The sequence below is a fragment of the Trichomycterus rosablanca genome, chromosome 1, assembly GCF_030014385.1.
Source record: "Trichomycterus rosablanca isolate fTriRos1 chromosome 1, fTriRos1.hap1, whole genome shotgun sequence".
In the NCBI taxonomy this organism is placed as follows: Eukaryota; Metazoa; Chordata; class Actinopteri; order Siluriformes; family Trichomycteridae; genus Trichomycterus; species Trichomycterus rosablanca.
In genome coordinates, this window is record NC_085988.1 from 11,107,374 (window position 1) to 11,128,056 (window position 20,683).

Genomic DNA, 20,683 nt, shown 5'->3' on the forward strand with positions numbered 1-20,683 from the left:
TCTACACTCACTGTCCATTTTATCAGCTCCACTTACCATATAGAAGCACTTTGTAGTTCTACAATTACTGACTGTAGTCATCTGTTTCTCTACATACTTTTAAACCTGCTTTCACCCTGTTCTTCAATGGTCAGGACCCCCACAGAGCAGGTATTATTTAGGTGGTGGATGATTCTCAGCACTGCAGTGACACTGACATGGTGGTGGTGTGTTAGTGTGTGTTGTGCTGGTATGAGTGGATCAGACACAGCAGCACTGCTGGAGTTTTTAAACACCTCACTGTCACTGCTGGACTGAGAATAGTCCACCAACCAAAAATATCCAGCCAACAGCGTCCCGTGTGCAGCGTCCTGTGACCACTGATGAAGGTCTAGAAGATGACCGACTCAAACAGCAGCAATAGATGAGCGATCGTCTCTGACTTTACATCTACAAGGTGGACCGACTAGGTAGGAGTGCCTAATAGAGTGGACAGTGAGTGGACACGGTATTTAAAAACTCCAGCAGCGCTGCTGTGTCTTATCCACTCATACCAGCACAACACACACTAACACACCACCACCATGTCAGTGTCACTGCAGTGCTGAGAATGATCCACCACCTAAATAGTACCTGCTTTAAATTTGGACACCATTAAATTCATAAAACAATCATCTCTCTGACCCATTTGAACACCCTCATCTCCAACCAACAGTGTTATTTATTTATTTTATTAAGAGCACAGTGATCTAATCTTGCCGGTGTTTTAGTTTAGAGAGTACAGTACTGCATTATAATCTTCTACGAAGACGCCACGACTGTCAGACCCAAGGCTTTATAATCTGACACCATTCTGAATCCCACGACTGTTAGACCCAAGGCCACAGTACTTTCCCATCCTAGGTTTAACAGTATCATAGAAAGGCTTTTAGACTTATCTATCCAATTATTTACTTCTATTAAAACTTTTCCTCAGTTTATTTCATCAGCCCTGAAAAACAGAGCGTGTTGGTGCCACCATATTAATGGAATTTGTTTTTGGAAATGGGACGTCCAGCGAGTTTTGTTTCTTTTTGCTCTATATCTACCATCCCAACCTTTTTGGATTGAGTTTGTATTCCTGTACTGCTGGAACGGTTCTACAAGCACGTTTGTACAATCGTTATTAAACCGTTTTGGTGTGACCAGTAAAACCAGAAACATCAGGATGGTGTTTGTTCTTCAGCTTAACAGCTGTTATTATCCCGGCTGCGGTTCTGTGCTGTTGACCCACACCGAGTCGGATCCTGATAAGAGTTTAATCATCAGACTGAAGTGTAGCAGAACATTAACTACAATATGTGGGCTAAAGTATTGGGACTCGTCTTCTAATTACTGAATTCATGTGTTTCAGCCTGAACAATCGCAATCGCTAACAAGTGAAATTAATCAATTATATAAAGAAAAGAAAATGCTTCTGACTTTGCAGCAACAGTTTAGGGAAGGTCCCTTTCTGTACCAGCCTGTGCACAAAGCGAGCTTAATAAAGACATGAAGAAAAGCTCCATATAAAATCAAGAAACTCCAGTGTCCTGTCCTCAGCCCCATTCAACAGCTGTAAAATGAACCGGAACAGCCATACAAATGCTCATCTTCTGACTGAACGGTAGGGCTGCGACGATTAGTCGGCGTAATCGATGACGTCGACTATAAAAATTTGTCGGCGTGGAATTTAGTTGTCGACGAGTCGTTAGTATTGCAATGCACTAAAGGGACTGCAGGGGGCGCAGCATCGCTTCCATGGCGCAGCGGCAAAGATAAAGAGACCGAAACTTTCTAAAGTATTTCAGCCAAAATAACCCAAAGAAACGAGCTGGACGCAGACACTACAGAGCAGAGTTATGTTTTCACACCAGCAACACGGTGAAACGCCTTGCAGCGTTATTACGGTAAGTTTTTACACCGCTTTGTGCTTTAACTAACGTAGTTAATGTTTGTTAATGCTAGAGTACTTGTCGGAAAACTATCTAAGAGTTCGCTATTTTTCAGGTTTGTTTGCTAGCTAACGCATTAAGTGCAATAGTTAATCAGTAATGTATATGAGTAACGTTATATAACAACATTATAGCCTAACGTTACCCTGTCTCGTCTTCCATATGTTTTGCTCTCGTTAATAAGAGCATTCATTCTAAATAATAAGCTTCATCCACTTAATGATAGCTAGTTAGCTCAGCAGATAATTCAGTTCAGATATTTAACCTGTTGTGGTTTAGTTGGCATAGCCAGTACACTATTTGTAATAAACTATGATACATAGCCTTCAGTTTGTGATCATTAATACAGCTTTCTCTTTTGCTCTTTCTATTAATAGCAGTAAGCAATGGAGTGTTGATGAGAAGAGAAGGGGTTCATGCACCCCTCAGATGGCTGAGATCTTCACAGACAGCATTCACACGTTTCTCAACCACATGTTATAAATGTTTTTTGACTTCCAGAGTGATAACTTCTGAAACATAACAGTTTCTAATGCTGTCCAAAGCTTTCTTATTAAATTGAATTTTTTTTATTGTGATTGTGTGTTAATGTTTCAAATATATTTAATTCAACTATCAAGCTTAAGTTTCATATTCATGTTTCATGGGTCATTATTTTAATTTGATATTGGAACTTAAATGACATAACAGGGTTTTGTTATGTTAAGGCAGAGATGGAGGGTATGACGTAAATAATCGTTGACTAGCCGACTAATCGAAAAAATTATCGTCAGATTAGTCGACTACTAAAATAATCGTTAGTTGCAGCCCTACTGAATGGGCACAAATTCCCACAGACATGCTTTAAAATATTTTTTTTTAAAAAGCCTTTTTAGAGGCTGAAAAGATCACACAGAGGTCACTCTGTTTTAATACAGTTTGTTTTTAAATGGGACGTCCAACAAGCTCATGCTCAGGTGTCCAGATACTTTTTTTTTAATGCATTTTCTCCCGACTTTTTAGCGTATCCAATTACCCGATTGCACTCCGCGTCCTCTCTACTAATGCCGATCCCAGCCCTGGTCGAGGAGAGCCGTGACTGACACACGCCCCCTCCGACACGTGTGCAGTCGCCGACTGCTTCTTCTCACCTGCACGAGGCGAGTTCGTATGCGGATCAGCACTGTGTACGGAGAGCCACACCCTGATCGATGCATTATTCCTTTGACTCTGTGCAGACGCCATCGACCAGACAGCAGAGGTCGTAATTGCATCAGTTATGAGGAATACCTGTCCGGCTCCGACCCTGTATAAACGACAGCCAATCATTGTTCATGAGGGCCGCTCAGGTGGCGCAGCGGTGAAACACACACTGGAACCAGAGCTGGGATCTTGAATACATACATACTGCCGGCTGGGCTGAGCATCCACATGAAGAACGATTGGCCTGTTTTTCAGATATGGGTGGGATATTAAAAAGCCGGAGGGGGTCTCTCTCTCATAAATAATGCAATTACGACCTCTACTGGCTGATTGATGCCACCTGCACAGAGATGAGTGTGTCTCTCCGTACACAACGCTGAGCTGCGTCGCACTCGTCAGAGTGTAGGTGATGAGATGCATACGGCTGCTGCCCACGTGTCGGAGGGGGGGCGTGGGTTAGCTTCGTTCTCCTCAATCAGAGCGGGGATCGGCATTGGTGGAGAGGAAGCATGACGCAATCGAGCAATTGGACGCGCTAAAAGGGAGAAAATGCATAAACAAAAAAAAACAAAAAAATCGTTGTTCGTGCAGCCGCCCAGCCGGACGGCAGAGCTGAGATTCGAGCAGACGAGTTTGAGACGTCAGTGTTTTACCGCTGCGCCACCTGAGCGCCAGGTGTCCAGATACTTTTGACTAGGTATGTAACGATTCATCACAAAACTCCACGATTCAAATCGATTTGACATGTAAAATGAATCGATATTTACTTTAAACAAGCAAGGCAAGGCAAGTTTATTTGTATAGCACCTTTCATACACAGTGGCAATTCAAAGTGCTTTACATAAGGAAAAATTAAAAGCATTAAAACATTCCTGAGATCTAAAACCTCAGAAAGACTTCTCGCAAACATTTAGTTACAATTAAGAACATGTAATTCAAACAAGAGAGATAAAAATTAAGAACATGAAAAATTAAAAGAAAATATTGTAAAATATACCCTACAATTTGGGAAATACGAAATTAAAACGAGAGAGATAAGCAATTAAAACATGAAAACTAAAAGAAAATATAGTAAAATATACCCTACAATTTAGAAGAGCATGAAAAACTAAAAGAAATAGGGTAATAGCAAAAATTTCGAGCTCAGTCATAGGCACAAGAAAAAAGAAAAGTTTTTAACCTGGATTTAAAGATTTCTACATTTGCGGAACATCTAATATCTCCTGGCAGTCTGTTCCAGTTCTATGCAGCCCAACAGCTAAATGCTGCTTCACCGTGTTTAGTTTGGACTCTGGGCTCAACTAGCTGACCTGAGTCCATGGATCTAAGAGATCTACTGGGTTTATATTCTCTAAACATTTCTGAGATGTATTCTGGGCTGAACCCATTCAGTGATTTATAGACCAGTAGCAGCACCTTAAATTCTATTCTGTAACTAACCGGAAGCCAGTGTAGAGATTTTAGAACTGGAGTGATGTGCTCAGTTCTCTTCGTCTTAGTTAAAACTCTAGCAGCAGCGTTCTGAATGAGCTGTAACTGTTTAATGCTCTTTTTGGGAAGTCCAGTTAAGAGACCATTACAATAGTCCACCCTACTGGAGATAAAAGCATGGATCAGCTTCTCTAGGTCTTGTTGGCACACTAGACCCTTGATTTTGGCTATATTTCTAAGATGGTAGAAGGCTGTTTTGGTGATGGTTTTTATATGGCTGGTGAATGTAAGATCTGAGTCTATTAGAACGCCAAGATTTCGGACTTGGTCTTTGGTTTTAGAGCCCGGGAACTGAGGTGTTCACTGACACTGGTCCTCTTTTCTTTGCTGCCAAACACAACAATCTCTGTTTTGTCCTTATTTAACTGTAAAAAATTCTGGCTCATCCAGTTATTGATGTCCTCCAGACACTGACACAGTGAATCTATTGGGCTGTAATCATCTGGTGAGAGAGCCAGATATATCTGTGTGTCATCTGCATAACTATGGTAATCAATGTTGTTAGCCTGTAGCATTTGGCCTAATGGCAGCATATAAAGATTGAACAGAAAAGGTCCGAGAACTGATCCCTGGGGGATTCCACATGTCATAGCCACCCTGTCAGATTCACAGAGGGCACTGGCGCTATACACCTCGCCTGGTCGACGTCACTGGCACTATATGCCTGGTTGCCAAATTCGGGGTTTTCAGCCAAATTGGAACCCGGTTAAACTGTCCCTGACGAGCCTGGATTTACAATGAAACGGCGCTCGTGCACCTTTATACTAATTATAAGTGAATGAGAATTTATTTACATTTGAAAAGAACTCGGTTGTTCCTCGTGATGCTGGAGAGGAAGCTCCATGAGGAACGAGACCTTAACCAACTTCTCTATGGATCCGACCGAAGTTCCAAACTTCCACCTACCTGAGCAAGACTTGATTCTCTTCATTTTTCTCTCTCTGATATTTCAGTCGCACCCGGGGACGAACGTGTCGGTGATCGACCTGTTCGATCGCACCGCCAGTCTGGAGCCGCTGTGGAAGCAGGTGGAGGGATTCAAGGAGGCCATCTATCCCATCATGCAGAACGCCGCCGAGGGTGTTCACCTGCTCTGCTACTCTCAGGGTGGGTTCGTTTCACTCATCCTGACCCCTCTGTCTTGGGGAAAAAAGAAAGTGAACCCCACCTTAAATCCTGTAGTTTGATTTATCAGTGAATGAATAGCAGCTAGGAGCTAGTTTGGTGTTCTGGAGCACTTAGGTGTGTGTCTACATCACGCCAGGAAGAAATATAACGTACAATTTTCACTGCTCGTCAATCAGGGAAGAGTTTAAGGCCATTTCCAAACTATCTATAATCAGACAAACAGAGAAGCATAAAGAGGGTTGCCAGACCTCCAATAAGTAAGCGTCTGAGCCAAAGGAACATAAAATGGGTTGCCAGTCCTCCCATAAGTAAGCGTCTAAGCAAATTCAGTGCGAGATATAACAGAACACCATAAAGAGGGTTGCCAGTCTTCCCAGATGTGAGTGTTCAAGCTAATTTAGTCTGAGATATAACCGATGACCATAAAGAGGGTTGCCAGTCCTCCCATAAGTAAGCATTTAAGCAAATTCAGTCCGAGATATAACAGAGCACCATAAAGAGGGTTGCCAGTCCTCCCATAAGTAAGCATTTAAGCAAATTCAGTCCGAGATAGACTGGGGGCCAGTGATAGCTCAGTGGTTAAGGTACTGGACTAGTAAACAGAAGGTTGCCGGTTCAAGCCCCACCACCACCAAGTTGGGTCCCTAAGCAAGGCCCTTAACCCTCAATTGCTCATCGTGTTCTGCTCATTGTGTAAGTCGCTTTGGACAAAGCGTCTGCTAAATGCTGAAAATGTAAAATGTAAAATGAGATATAACAGAGCACCATAAAGAGGGTTGCCAGTCCTCTCATAAGTAAACGTTCGAGCAAATTCAGTCCGAGACATAACAGAGGACCATAAAGAGGGTTGCCAGTCCTCCCAGAATTGAGTGTTCAAGCAAATTTACTTTGGGATATAACAGAGCACCATAAAGAGGGTTTCTAGTCTTCTCAGACGTGAGCGTTCAAGCTAATTTAGTCCGAGATATAACCGATGACCATAAAGAGGGTTGCCAGTCCTCCCATAAGTAAGCGTTTAAGCTAATTCAGTCCGAGATATAACAGAGGACCATAAAGAGGGTTGCCAGTCCTCCCATAAGTAAGCGTTTAAGCTAATTCAGTCGGAGATGTAACAGAGAACCATAAAGAGGGTTGCCAGTCCTCCCATAAGTAAGCATTTAAGCAAATTCAGTCCGAGATATAACAGTGGACCATAAAGAGGTTTGCCAGTCCTCGCATAAGTAAGCATTCGAGCAAATGTAGTCGGAGATATAACAGAGGACCGTAAAGAGGGTTGCCAGTCATCACAGAAATAAGCATTCAAGCAAATTCAGTCAGAGATATAACAGAGGACCATAAAGAGGGTTGCCAGTCCTCCCATAAGTAAGCGTTTAAGCTAATTCAGTCTGAGATATAACAGAGGACCATAAAGAGGGTTGCCAGTCCTCCCATAAGTAAGCGTTTGAGCAAATTCAGTCCGAGACATAACAGAGGACCATAAAAAGGGTTGCCAGTCCTCCCATAAGTGAAAGGACCCTGGTTAGTAGCCCGAAGCGCCTGTACAGAAGTGGAGATTAGCGTGTGACTGTCCTCACAGTTAATCCACCGAAGTACAGATAAATAAGAAGGGGTTGGTGGACTGTGCACCAGGCTAAATAATAGGCATCAGACGAATATACCCTCCTCGGGTACGATCAGGGTCTCCAGCAGAGGAAGACTAACTGGCTATGACTAAATTGCGAGAAAAGGGGAGAACAGAGGTACAATAACAACACACTATATGATAACATTATACAATTCATTCATTTATCCATACCCTCCTAATCAGGTAATTTGGCCTCTCCAACAGCGGGTATCGCACACTTACTAATCAATACACTTAATCACACCTAGGGCTGGTAAACAGCCAATCCACCTTCTGCATTTTAGAGTAAACAAACACATTAACACGGGGGATCTGCAAACTGCACACATTTAATCAAAGTGGCTTACAGTTACCAAATACAGTGCTAGCAATTGAGGGTTAAGGCTTTTCTTAAGGGTCCAGCAGTGGCAGCTTGACAGTTGTGGGTCTTGAACCAGCAACCTTTTGATCACTAGGCTTTATTTGTCATATATACATGTACACACATGAAATTTATTTGTGTATCCCAGCTTGTTTGGAAGCTGAGGTCAGAGCGCAGGGTCTGCCATCAAACGGCGCCCCTGGAGCAGAGAGGGTTAAGGGCCTCGCTCAAGGGCCCAATATTGGCTGCATGGCAGAGCTGGGATTCGAATAGCACAAACCACTGTTAACCAAGAAGCTACCACTGCCCTTACAAACAGTTGCTGTTATTGGACATGTGGATGGATTAGACAAGGTTTTTATTGTGATATACCTTCACAACAATATATCGTCACACCCCTGGCCAGTAGTGTTATTTATACCACGACTTTAAGACTTTATTAAGCATTTGTGTGTTCTCTAATACGTTCTACTCACTCTGTACAGGAGGACTGATCTGTAGAGGAATCCTCTCCACGCTTAAAGATCACAACGTTCACTCCTTCATCTCCCTCTCTTCACCTCAGGCTGGACAGTATGGAGGTCAGTCTGTTAAAACCAATAGCGTTCAGCTGTGCAGTGACTAGGGCGATACGAGGTGACCATGTGTATCAATCTGTGTTTGATTTATTTCCACAGATACAGACTATCTAAAGTACTTCTTCCCTCAGTTTGTCAAGTCCAACCTCTATCACTTCTGCTACACCACCCTGGGGCAGATGTTCTCCATCTGCAACTACTGGAACGGTACGTACAGAGATAGGGGGTGCGGTGATGGGTTAGGTGGAGGGATGTATGGAAATGGACACAAGATGAGATACAGAATGGCTGCATGACTGGAGGTGTAATAATAGGATGGGTGAATAATCTAGAGATAAATATATAGAAAATAGATAGACAGGTACACAGAGGAATGGATTGATGGATGAATTAAGGAAAATATAAATTTATGGATGGATAAATAGTTGGACATATGGGTGGATGGATGAACATTTCAGATGTGAGTAGAGGGATAATGTGGTAATGGAAAAATATAATAGATGTGGAAATAGACAAAGCCAGTGAAGAAACAAGTTTGAAGTGACTGTTTGATGGATGGATGGTCACTCAATAGAAAAGTGAATGGATGGTCGGTCAGTGGAATTGTGGATGGATGGTTGGTCAGTAGAAAGGTGAATGGTCGGTCAGTTTATTTGTTTATTAGGATTTTAACGTCATGTTTTACACTTTGGTTACATTCATGACAGGAACGGTAGTTACTCATTACACAAGATTATATCGAACACAGTCATGGACAATTTTGTATCTCCACTTCACCTGACTTGCACGTCTTTGGACTGTGGGAGGAAACCGGAGCTCCGGGAGGAAACCCACGCGGACATGGGGAAACATTCAAACTCCACACAGAGAGGACCCGGACCGCCCCACCTGGGGATCGAACCCAGGACCTTCTTGCTGTGAGGCGACAGTGTGGCCGGTCAGTATAAAGGTGGATGGGTGAGAAATATGTGGGTTGATGAGTGATGGCTGGATGAATTAATAGACAGGTGGACATATGAGTGAATGGATGGATGGATGTTTAGTTGGGTGAATGTTTGGATGGATGGCTGGATAAATGGATGGTTGGATGGATGAATGGATGGATGAATGAATGTTTGGATGAACGAACATTTGGATGGATGAATGAATGGATGGATGAACGAACATTTGGATGGATAAATGAATGGATGGATGAATGAATGTTTGGATGAACGAACGTTTGGATGGATGAATGAATGTTTGGATGGATGAATGAATGTTTGGATGAACGAACGTTTGGATGGATGAATGAATGTTTGGATGAACGAACATTTGGATGGATGAATGAATGTTTGGATGAATGAACGTTTGGATGGATGAATGAATGATTGGATGGATGAATGAATGATTGGATGGATGAATAATTGTTTGGATGAACGAACATTTGGATGGATGAATGAATGTTTGGATGAACGAATGAATGTTTGAATGGATGAACGTTTGGATGGATGAACGTTTGGATGGATGAACATTTGGATGGATGAATGAATGTTTGGATGAACGAATGAATGTTTGAATGGATGAACGTTTGGATGGATGAACGTTTGGATGGATGAACATTTGGATGGATGAATGAACGTTTGGATGGATGAACATTTGGATGGATGAATGGATGGATGAATGAATAGATGAACGAACATTTGGATGGATGGATGAATGAATGGATGGATGAATGAATAGATGAACAAACATTTGGATGGATGGATGAATGAATGGATGGATGAATGAATAGATGAACAAACATTTGGATGGATGAATGAAGGTTTGGATGAACGAACGTTTGAATGGATGGATGAATGAATGATTGGATGGATGAATGAATGAATGATTGGATGAATGAATGAATGAATGATTGGATGAATGAATGAATGTTTGGATCGATGAATGATTGTTTGGATGGTTGGATGAATGGATAGATGAATGAATGTTTAGATGAACGAACGTTTGGATGATGGATGGATGAATGGATGTTTGGATGTTTGGATGAATATTTGAGATGGATGGATGTTTGGATAGATAGATGAAGGATGGACGGATGTTTGGATGAATGTTTGAAATAGAAGAATGGATAGATAGATGATGGACAGATGTTTGGATGGTAAATGAATGGATGGATGGATGTTTGGATAGATAGATGAAGGATGGATGGATGGACGGATGTTTGGACGAATGTTTGGAATAGATGGATGGATAGATAGATGAAGGATGGTTGTTTGGATGGTAAATGAATGGATGGATGGTTGTTGTATGGATGGTCACTCAGTGGAAAGGTGGATGGGTGAGTGAATGGACAGACAGCTCTGTGGAGGATGAGCACTAATATTAGATGCTGAGCCATGAAGGACTTTCTTCTAGCTGGCTTGGGTGACCACATACATTATATGGCCAAAACTATACGGACACCCATCGTGATTATTCAGCTCAGATGTTTCAGCCACACTCTTTTCTAACACACGTATAAAATCCACTAAATATAATAAATGATATGATTCCATCACTGAAAGGTTTATGGAGGTATATGTAGAGCTTGTTGATTTGATAAGTTTGGTTGGAGGAACTCCGGGACCCTGAAGGCCTCACAAATGATCTCAAATAGGATGATTGGTGGGTTGAAGGTTGTTGAAGGGTTTTAGAAACTGTACTTGTATTTATTTGGAGTAGTAAGTAAGCTGAGTTAAATGCCAGCGAGCCTCCACGATCAGTCCAGTGTTTGGTCTGTCATAAATCAAATGCTGGGATTATTTTTAACTGGTATGACTGGAAAGTCCCTCTGGATGTTTACACAGTCACGTATCTTCCTTATAACAGCTCTCAACATGTGACTTCCACCAACATCACAATGCATGATTCCGCACCGCCATTGTGTTTATGAACTTTGAACGTTACGGTGTGATGCTAATTAACTTCGTCACCGTGTACCATGTGGCACCTACCACAATGCATCTGAGTTCCAATCTCAGCTCTGCTACTGGTCGGGTGGGCGCCCCCTAGTGGACACAGTTGGCAGAATCGGCCACTACAGTCTGCTGGGTGGGAAGAGATCGGACAAAAATTGTCCATTGTTTAAGGAACCCTGGTTAGTAGTCCGGGGCGCCTGTACAGAAGTGGAGGAACGTGGAGATCAGCGCGTGACTACATTCATGAGACCGGCCTCAAGTGCCAATCCTCCGAAGTACGGGTGAATAAGAAAGGGGTCTGAGAGAGCGTGTATCAGGCAAATATACCCTCCTTGGATGCGATCAGGGTCTCCAGCAGTGGAAAACTAATTGGCTATGACTAAATTGGTAGAAAAAGGGAGAATTTAGCTCTGACTGTCCACTTAGCTGATGGGAATTGTCCGGCAGAAGAAATGGAGGAACATGGCTTGTATGGCACGGCTTTTGGTGAGAATCCACCACCGGCTGGTGTAAAGAACTGACCAGCAGCTTCATCTGTGACTGAGGGTGCAAGTGCTAGTCTAGAGCGCTAGGTGGCGAGAAGCTTTTTCAGACGTGCCGCCGTTGTTTTCAGTCTCATTCGTTTTTTTAAATGAGACATCCAGCAAACTCGTGGTCAGGTGTCCAAATACTTTTGACCATATAATGTATGTAAGAGATGAGAGGTGAGCAGCACCACAGTGACTTTATTCTTTCTCTTTTACAAATAGGGCTTTAAATATATTTTCCTTTTGCACTTTACCCAAGGGTTTAAAACATGGAGCCGCTCAGGTGGCGCAGCGGTAAAAAGACGCGCTGCAACCAGGGCTGGATTCTGAGGACGTGGTATCGAATCCAGCTCTGCTTCCCCGATTCGAAGCTGAGAGGCTGTATGAGCAACGATTGGCCGGTTGCTCATATGGGGAGGGTGGGACAAAGAACCGGATGCGGGTCTCTCTCTGTCAGAATGCGATTACGTTCTCTGCCGGCTGATTAGAGGCGCCTGCACAGGAGATGAGGAAGAGCGCCCTTAGGGTGTGTCTATCCGCATGCAACGCTGGGTGGCGCCAAACTCATAAATGTTTGGGTGGCAAAGATGCATCTGGCTGCTGCTCATGTTTCGGAGGGGATACGGGTTAGCTTCGATCTCCTCGGTCAGGGCAGGGTTCGGCATAGACAGAGAGGAAGCACGATGCAAACTGAACAATTGGATGTGCTAAAGGGGGAGAAAAAGGGGGTAAAATTAAAAACATGGGTCACAGGAAAAAAATAATAAGCCTCTTGTGGGGGCTTTACATTACGTCTTGTAAACCACAGTGGGACCAGATTGCCACCAATTTCATTAATTAAGTATATTTTGTTTTGCGTTTCGTTTTGATGCGTCGTTTGTGTTGCCTGGGTCGCAATAAAAATCACAAACTAATTGTGGGTTTGAAAACTTCAGCATTATCAAATATTTTGTTCATCCTGTTTAATACATGTCGACCCTGTTTGGCCCTCGACAGAGTCCCGCCTTTTAATTTTGGCCCTCTCTGTAATTGAGTTTAACATCTGATAGCATGAAAGACAAAGAATGCAGCTTACGACTGGTTATAATGCATCATAGCAACATCTTAATTTGGTTTGCATCCTGTATCAGCTAAGTCTTTGTTTCACCATTAGTCCCACTATTTTATCATCACGGCCTCGGCCAGCGGACACAGACCTGAATAACTGGGAGTGAAGAGTGAAAACACGTGCAGACGCCGACTCCCCCAGTTCAGTGTTGTAAATCACTGACCGTTCCACTGACGTACACCAGGAGTTCAGACGGTGTTCTCCGTAAACAGGTTACTAATATAAAAACGCATAGGAACCCGGGTTCGAATCTCAGACAATATTGACTACATCTGAGTGAAAGAATGATGGATTGCTGCCCTGTTCAGGGTATCACTGCCCTGTTCCCAGTGTTTCCGTCTGACTCTTATATACTGAGAGTATACACCGATTAGGCATAACAATATGACCACCTTCCTAATATTGTGTTGGTCCCCCTTTTGCAGCCCCATACACAACAACCTGTGATGCACTGTGTATTCTGACACCTTTCTATTAGAACCAGCATGAACTTCTTGGATCGGACCACACGGGCCAGCCCTCGCTCCCCACGTGCATCAATGAGCCTTGGCCGCCCATGACCCTGTCGCCGGTTTACCACTGTTCCTTCCTTGGACCAATTTTGATAGATACTGACCACTGCAGACCGGAAACATCCTACAAGAGCTGCAGTTTTGGAGATGCTCTGACCCAGTCGTCTAGCCATCACAATCTGGCCCTCGTCAAACTCACTCAGATCCTCACGCTCGTCCATTTTTCCTGCTTCTAACATCAACTTTGAGGATAAAATGTTCACTTGCTGCCTAATATATCCCACCTACTAACAGGTGCTGTGATGAAGAGATAATCAGTGTTATTCACTTCACCTGTCAGTGCTCATAATGTTATACCTGGTCTGTGTATATTCAGAATCAAACTCTAATTGATTAACGAATTAAATAATTAATTGATAGTGGCCAGTGACAATGAATGAATGAATGATATATTATATATATACACACTAGGGATCTTCAAAAAGCTTTAAGGTGCGAGTAAATGAGTGAAATCTAGCCAGATGCAGTTAAGACAGATAAGATGCTGAATGGGTCTCAAGAGACGCCCCATATTTAGCCTCCGTCTCACAGGTTTATTAGAAAGCTTTACTTCCTCTTACACATCCTCTCTCTCTCTCTCTCTCTGTCTATAAATTAACAAGCAGCTCCTCCTATCGGAGCTCTCTCTTTCTTTCTCTGTCTCTTTTTCTCTCTTTTAAATCCATATTGAAATACTCAAATATACAAGCTGTGTACAGAGTCTTTCTCTGCATTGAAATACAATTAATAAACTAAATTCCTTCCTCAGGTAAAAAAAAAAGTTTTTGTAACATGCAATAAAAGAAGAATCTGCAGTTTGTTAATTCTTATAAACTTTTATTTATCTGAAAAAAGTACAAATAAACAATGTCCAGTGTTTTCGCCGACCAAAGTAATTGTGTTTTCTAAAAATATAAGCATATTTTTTTAAATTTTCTATTTTTTCCCCACTTTTTCCCCCCAATTTTCTCCCCCTAATCTAATCGTGTCCAATAACCCTGATTGCGTCCTCTATACTGATTCGGCCTCTCAACTGACATGCGCCCCCTCCGGCACGTACAGTCAGTACAGACTGCATTTTTTCCCTGCACAAGTCGAGTTCATACACTTGACGGGCACTGTGTACGGAGGGCCACACCCCCATCAGCATTATTCCTCAGCCCTGTGCAGGCGCCATCAGTCAGCCAGCAGGGGTCGCAGTCGCACCGGTTATGAGGATCTACGATCCGATTTTTTTTACCCTCTAACCCTGAACAACAGCCAATCGTTGTTCATGCTGCCGCCCGGCCCAGTCGGAGAGGCAGAGCCGAGATTCAGTACGATGTATTCGAAACCCCAGCTCTGGTGAGCTAGCGTACTTTACCGCTGCGCCACCTGAGCGGCGTAAAATATAAGCATATTTACAAAATAAAAAGTTGGGATGGGGTATAATAGGAGTAAAAAGTTTATAGAATATACAAATGATTTCATTCCACAATAAGCAGGTAAGCAGGTGAGGGAATCATGATTCAGTATAAAAGGAGGATCCACCAAAGAATCATTTTGTACAAGCAAAGCATACAATAATTTTGATCTTTCACCATCTACTGTACCTAATATTGCAAAAAGAACCAATGAATGTGGAGATCGCAGTCTCACTTCTTTACAGCAACCAGCGGTGCATTCTCACGCTCCATAATTTACAGTAAATGCTGTAACACGTTTTTCTTCTGCTTCCCTTTGCCTGTGTCTCCTTGTAGATCCTCATCACAGAGACATGTACCTGAACACCAGTGATTATCTGGCCCTGCTGAACAGTGAGCGACCACACCCTGAATCTGCAGGTATTAAAGCTCTAATCTCTGATCTACAGTCTGAAAATGTATTTATGTTAGATGCACCTTGTTTACTCACTGTCTATTTTATCAGCTCCACTTACCATATAGAAGCACATTGTAGTTCTACAATTACTGACTGTAGTCCATCTGTTTCTCTGCATGCTTTGTTAGCCCCCTTTCACCCTGTTCATCAATGGTCAGGACCCCCACAGGACCACCACAGAGCAGGTATTATTTAGGTGGTGGATCATTCTCAGCACTGCAGTGACACTGACATGGTGGTGGTGTGTTAGTGTGTGTTGTGCTGGTATGAGTGGATCAGACACAGCAGTGCTGCTGGAGCTTTTAAACACCACACTGTCCCTGCTGGACTGATGAAGGTCTAGAAGATGACCGACTCAAACAGCAGCAATAGATGAGCGATCGTCTCTGACTTCACATCTACAAGGTGGACCAACTAGGTAGGAGTGTCTAATAGAGTGGACAGTGAGTGGACACGGGATTTAAAAACTCCAGCAGCAGTGCTGTGTCTTATCCACTCATACCAGCACAACACACACTAACACACCACCACCACGTCAGTGTCACTGCAGTGCTGAGAATGATCCACCACCTAAATAATACCTGCTCTGTGGTGGTGCTGTGGGGGTCCTGACCATTGAAGAACAGGGTGAAAGGAGGCTAACAAAGTATGTAGAGAAACAGATGGACTACAGTCAGTAATTGTAGAACTACAAAGAGCTGATAACATGGACAGTGAGTGTAGAAACAAGGAGGTGGTTTTAATGTTATGGCTGATCAGTGTATCTGCATTGTTTTGTTGCCTCACAGCATGGAAACAGAACTTCCTGCAGATCAGAAAGCTGGTCCTGATCGGCGGACCGGACGACGGGGTCATCACGCCGTGGCAGTCCAGGTTGGTACGAGCGTTCAGACGGAATAAAACCGAAGCTGACGTGATGCCCAATCTGTAACCCTGAGATGTTTGTTATCTGCTCTCTCAGTCAGTTCGGATTCTACGACGACAACGAGACGGTGGTGGAGATAAAGAACCAGGACGTGAGTATTGATTCGTGGCTCTGTGGGTGCAAAGACTCCGATCATTTACACCAGACTCATAAAATAACACAAATTAATAAAGAAACACGCCAAAGAGTGGGTTCAGTTCAAAGAGGAAGTTTATTTCAGGTTAAACAGCCCCCCTCCTTTCTCTTACCACAAAAACTAATCAGGGACTCTCTCATCCCTAAACATTTTATATAAAAATATTCTCTCTCCTAGTTCTAACTCAAATCTGTCCGGTATCAGAAACTCGGCCTTGAAGCTTTTACAACCGATACTGAGAAGAAACTCCCCACTCAGGGTCGAAGTGTTCCTGATAATGAGCAGCTGTAGCCTGGTGGTTAATGTACTTGTCCAGTAATCTAAAGGTAGCTGATTTGAGTCCCAGCACTGCCAGGTTGTCACTGTTGGGCCCTTGAGCAAGACCCTTAACCCTGAATCGCTTATATTGTGTACTGTCACAGTACTGTAAGTCGTTTTGGATTAAGGCGTCTGCTAAATGTAAATGTAAAATGATACAATCATACAATACAATCACAGAGTTTAATAAAAAGGATTTCGTATTCGATAACACGCCTCTAGCAGGTGGAAAGAGGCGGTCGGTGAGCGCGGGCGTGTCGGAGGGGCGCGTGACAGGACCTCCAGGATCTGAGAACCTTCTCGATCGGGGTTGGGGGGGGGCTGCAGAATCAGGCGAAGATCAAATAGAAAGTGGACACGACTACTAGATTGAGTAGAATGAGGAAATGCATACAGTACATTCAAAAATATGAAATACCCCCTGCAGCATTGGCCCAGTAGATGGCGCACTGGTGTATTTTTGATCAGCTTTGCTAAAGGCGTGTCAGGTTTTTAGGTGCCCAGACACTGATGGTGCTGGAGCCCTATTTTTGCAGCAGAGCACGCTAGCACACTTGAACTTGTGGGTTCAAATCTCAGCTCTTCTACCAGCAGGCTGGCTGCCTACACAGACAATGATTGGCTTGTTTGTCTTAATAACTGCTGAAATTACGCCCTCTGCTGGCTGATCGATGGTGCTGCACAGAGACATGGCATAACTGAGATCTGAGTCCGACTCTCTGTGCACAAAAGAAGTGGTCGGCTACTGCACACGTGTTGGAAAGGGCGTGTGGTTGTCATGCTCTCCTCCGTCAGGAGTGGAAGTCGGCAGCAAAATGCGACTGGGAATTTGATACAACTAGATTGGGAGGAAATAAAATCAGGCAGACCAAGCTGTGAAAATCAGTCGACAGCTGAGCATGATCGGCCTATAGGTGGCGCCAGAGCACAGCATCTTTCCATCTTGGCCGGGTGCCCACACACAGACACGTTTCCCTAATCTGAGCTGCAACTAGAGAATTGGATATGACTAGACTGACAGAAAAGGGAAATAATGTTCATAAATTCGTAAATGTTCTTCGGGGTCCAATACTGAGCTCTGATCTCTGATTCTAATCCCACACCACACACAGTGTAGAATGTGGACTGCCAGCCTACAGAATGCTCTACGAACTGAATAAGTGCAAGTTTCCACAGGCACACTCTTGTGGAAAGCCTTCACAGAAGAGTTTGGGGCAATTCGCTGATGCTATTGTCCAAAGCGACTTAAGGGCCTTGCCCAGGGGTCCAACAGTGGTTTAACTAGCCACCTTCTGCCCTATAGCTGCAAAGGGGTGATCGTGGGTAAATTGGGAGATTAAATCCATATTAATGCCCATATTAATGGTTTATTCACGCTACAGCTCAGGGATAAACCACGGGTTGTGAGTTCAATTCCCAATGGGTTCTGCTTTTGGACAGTGGTAGCCTAGTGTGTAGAACTTTGGGCTATCAGTCCGAAGATTGACGGTTTAAACACAGGCTCTGCTGTGCAGCCACTTTTGGGCCCTTGAGCAAGGCCCTTAACCCTGTCTGCTCCATGATTTTGGAATGGGTCATCCAACAAGCTCATGGTCAGGTGGTCACTGTCCGAATGTCCCAAATTCTCTGAATCCCAAGTCTTGCTTTCTTAAGTGTTATGAAAAGATTAGATATTATGTTTGATATCACTTGAATATTAGTTTTATGCTGTTTTGTGCATCCTAAGTTATGTGGTGCTTGAGATGTACAGAGATAAGCAACATGTCTTTTGTTATCAGATAACAAACAACAGTCAGCCCCGAATGGAGGTTCCAAAATCCAATACTGAATGTGATGTGACTAGAGCGGTATAAAGGGAGGCCCACAGCTCTGTTCCTTGTTCTTCAGCTATTCCACTGCTGGAAAAACCCACAATTGTTCCAATGAATTCTTTCAATCCAGTCAACTGTAATCTTGTGGTGTTTGTGCGGCAGGTGTTTTTGCGGGACGCGTTCGGACTGAAGACTCTGTACGCCAGAGGAGATCTGGAGCTCTGCACCGTGGCCGGCGTCGAACACATCTACTGGCATTCCAACGAAACGGTTTACAAGAGCTGCATCGACAAGTGGCTCACATAAACACACACACACACACACACACACACACACACACACTGATACCGAGAGAGGATTATTTTTACAGCCTGGATTAACACGACTGACTTTTTTAATCAGATATGATGAGATCGGATCTCTTTTAAACTGTTTTTAACGGATTTAAAGCTGTACATACTGCACACTCACAAGCACACGCAATGCAAATCTGATCAGTGCCTCATACGGACGTCTGTCCAATCATACGACGGTCAGTGGAATTTTAAAACGGGGGCGGGATCGGGGTGTGGTTTTAACCCGGGGTGGACGATATGGCTAAAATATCATATGATATCAATACAATACTGTTAGTACTTTATATACCGAGCCAAATCTCGGAGTCTGGGGGGCTGTCTGAAGCCCTGCCACAGTGTTTTCGAGTAAACTGGACCCACTGCGACCCGGACCAGGATAAAACAGCTGATAAAAATAAAACATAAATTATTATTGTTATTATTATTATTAGAAGTCCCAAGTATCAATTCCTAGTGATCATGATTCCTGGTTTCTCCAGAGTATCCCATTTACTGTTTGGGTCTTCGGGCATCTGTTTGCTGCCCGTCCTCTTCCTCTTTTACCTTCAACTCTTCTTTCGATAATATGATTGTCTTTTTATTAGGGCTGTCGAAGTTAACGCGATAATAACGCATTAACGCGATTTCAATTTAACGCGATTAAAAATAATAGTGCCGTTAACGCAAATTCTAGTTAATGTTGAGACTTGACTGGTAGAACTACAACGCTCGGTTACATTATGTTAACAAACCGCAAATGAAAAACGGTGGCAAGTCCGACATTAAAAAACATAATGTAACCGAGCGTTGTGTAGTGATGCACTTATAAAGAAATAAATACACGCTGTATTCACAAGTTGTCGGGAGCAGAACACTTTTATTAACTTATTCTGTTAAGGTACCAAATACCGGAAAGCTGAGTCAAGCACGTTAGTCCATGCACTATGGAAGCCCCAAAGGGTCAAAACACACTCACTTCGTGTAGAAACGGCCATCAAACCATTGTCACAATACAACCACAGAAAAGTCTGTTACAATAACTACGCCTTATCCCACCTAAAGCACCGCTGATCTACAGTGTTTGCTGATGGAGAAATTCTAAACTACAATCTGACATTTACTGCCTAGTATGTGAGTGAATAAAACTCCCTTACAGTTTTCTCTTGTCCCAGCAGTTTTTAACATCAGTACATTTAGCATAAAATGTGTTCACCATTTTAATTGTAACATTTCACATAAAAATCCTTGTTTTCTATAACATTTACACAGATTTTTTTTAATGCGATTAATCGCGATTAACTATATGAAATTCTGAGATTAATCGCGATGAAAATTTTTAATCGTTTGACAGCCCTACTTTTTATATAAATATCATATTCATGCCCAGTTGTAGCCTAGCGGTTAAGGTACAGGACTAGTAATCCAAAGGCCGCTGGTTCCAGCCCCTCCACTCCCAGGTTGCCACTGTTGGGCCCTTGAGCAAGGCCCTTAACCTTTAATTGCTTAGACTGTATACTGTCACAGTACTGTAAGTCACTTTGGATAGAAGCGTCTGATAAAGGTCTATGTAAATATTGATGCCATATCGTCCAGCCCTGCTTTTACTTGTCGTTATCATCTCTGATCCAAACGGTAATGTTTTCCCGCAGTCCTTTAAATGTTTAAGTCTTTTAAAGTGTTTTAGTCTTTTAGTATTTGAGTCTTTAAAGTCTCTTAGTCTATGAAGTATTTTAAGTATTTTAGTCTCTTAAGTATTTAAGTCTTTTGACTAAAACTCTGCATGTCACTTCTGTAATGCTGCCTTCAAGAGCTCCTTGGAAATCATTACTTTTAACTGAAGCGAAGACGACAAATATGGAT

General features: G+C 43.0%; 1 protein-coding gene and 1 long non-coding RNA gene across 2 annotated transcripts; both read left to right on the forward strand.

The window, feature by feature from the left end:
• The first annotated feature begins 1,096 nt into the window (after window positions 1-1,096).
• Window positions 1,097-2,530, forward strand: LOC134318863 (uncharacterized). The gene is made up of 2 exons (XR_010013435.1): window positions 1,097-1,907; window positions 2,330-2,530. It is a non-coding gene; the product is annotated as an uncharacterized LOC134318863 (long non-coding RNA).
• Window positions 2,531-5,467: 2,937 nt separating this feature from the next.
• Window positions 5,468-20,004, forward strand: ppt2b (palmitoyl-protein thioesterase 2b). The gene is made up of 7 exons (XM_062985937.1): window positions 5,468-5,732; window positions 8,224-8,319; window positions 8,416-8,523; window positions 15,178-15,261; window positions 16,087-16,171; window positions 16,260-16,314; window positions 18,651-20,004. Exons 1-7 carry the CDS (start codon window positions 5,468-5,470, stop codon window positions 18,792-18,794), a joined length of 837 nt encoding a protein of 278 aa, XP_062842007.1. The 3' UTR covers window positions 18,795-20,004.
• Window positions 20,005-20,683: the final 679 nt, after the last annotated feature.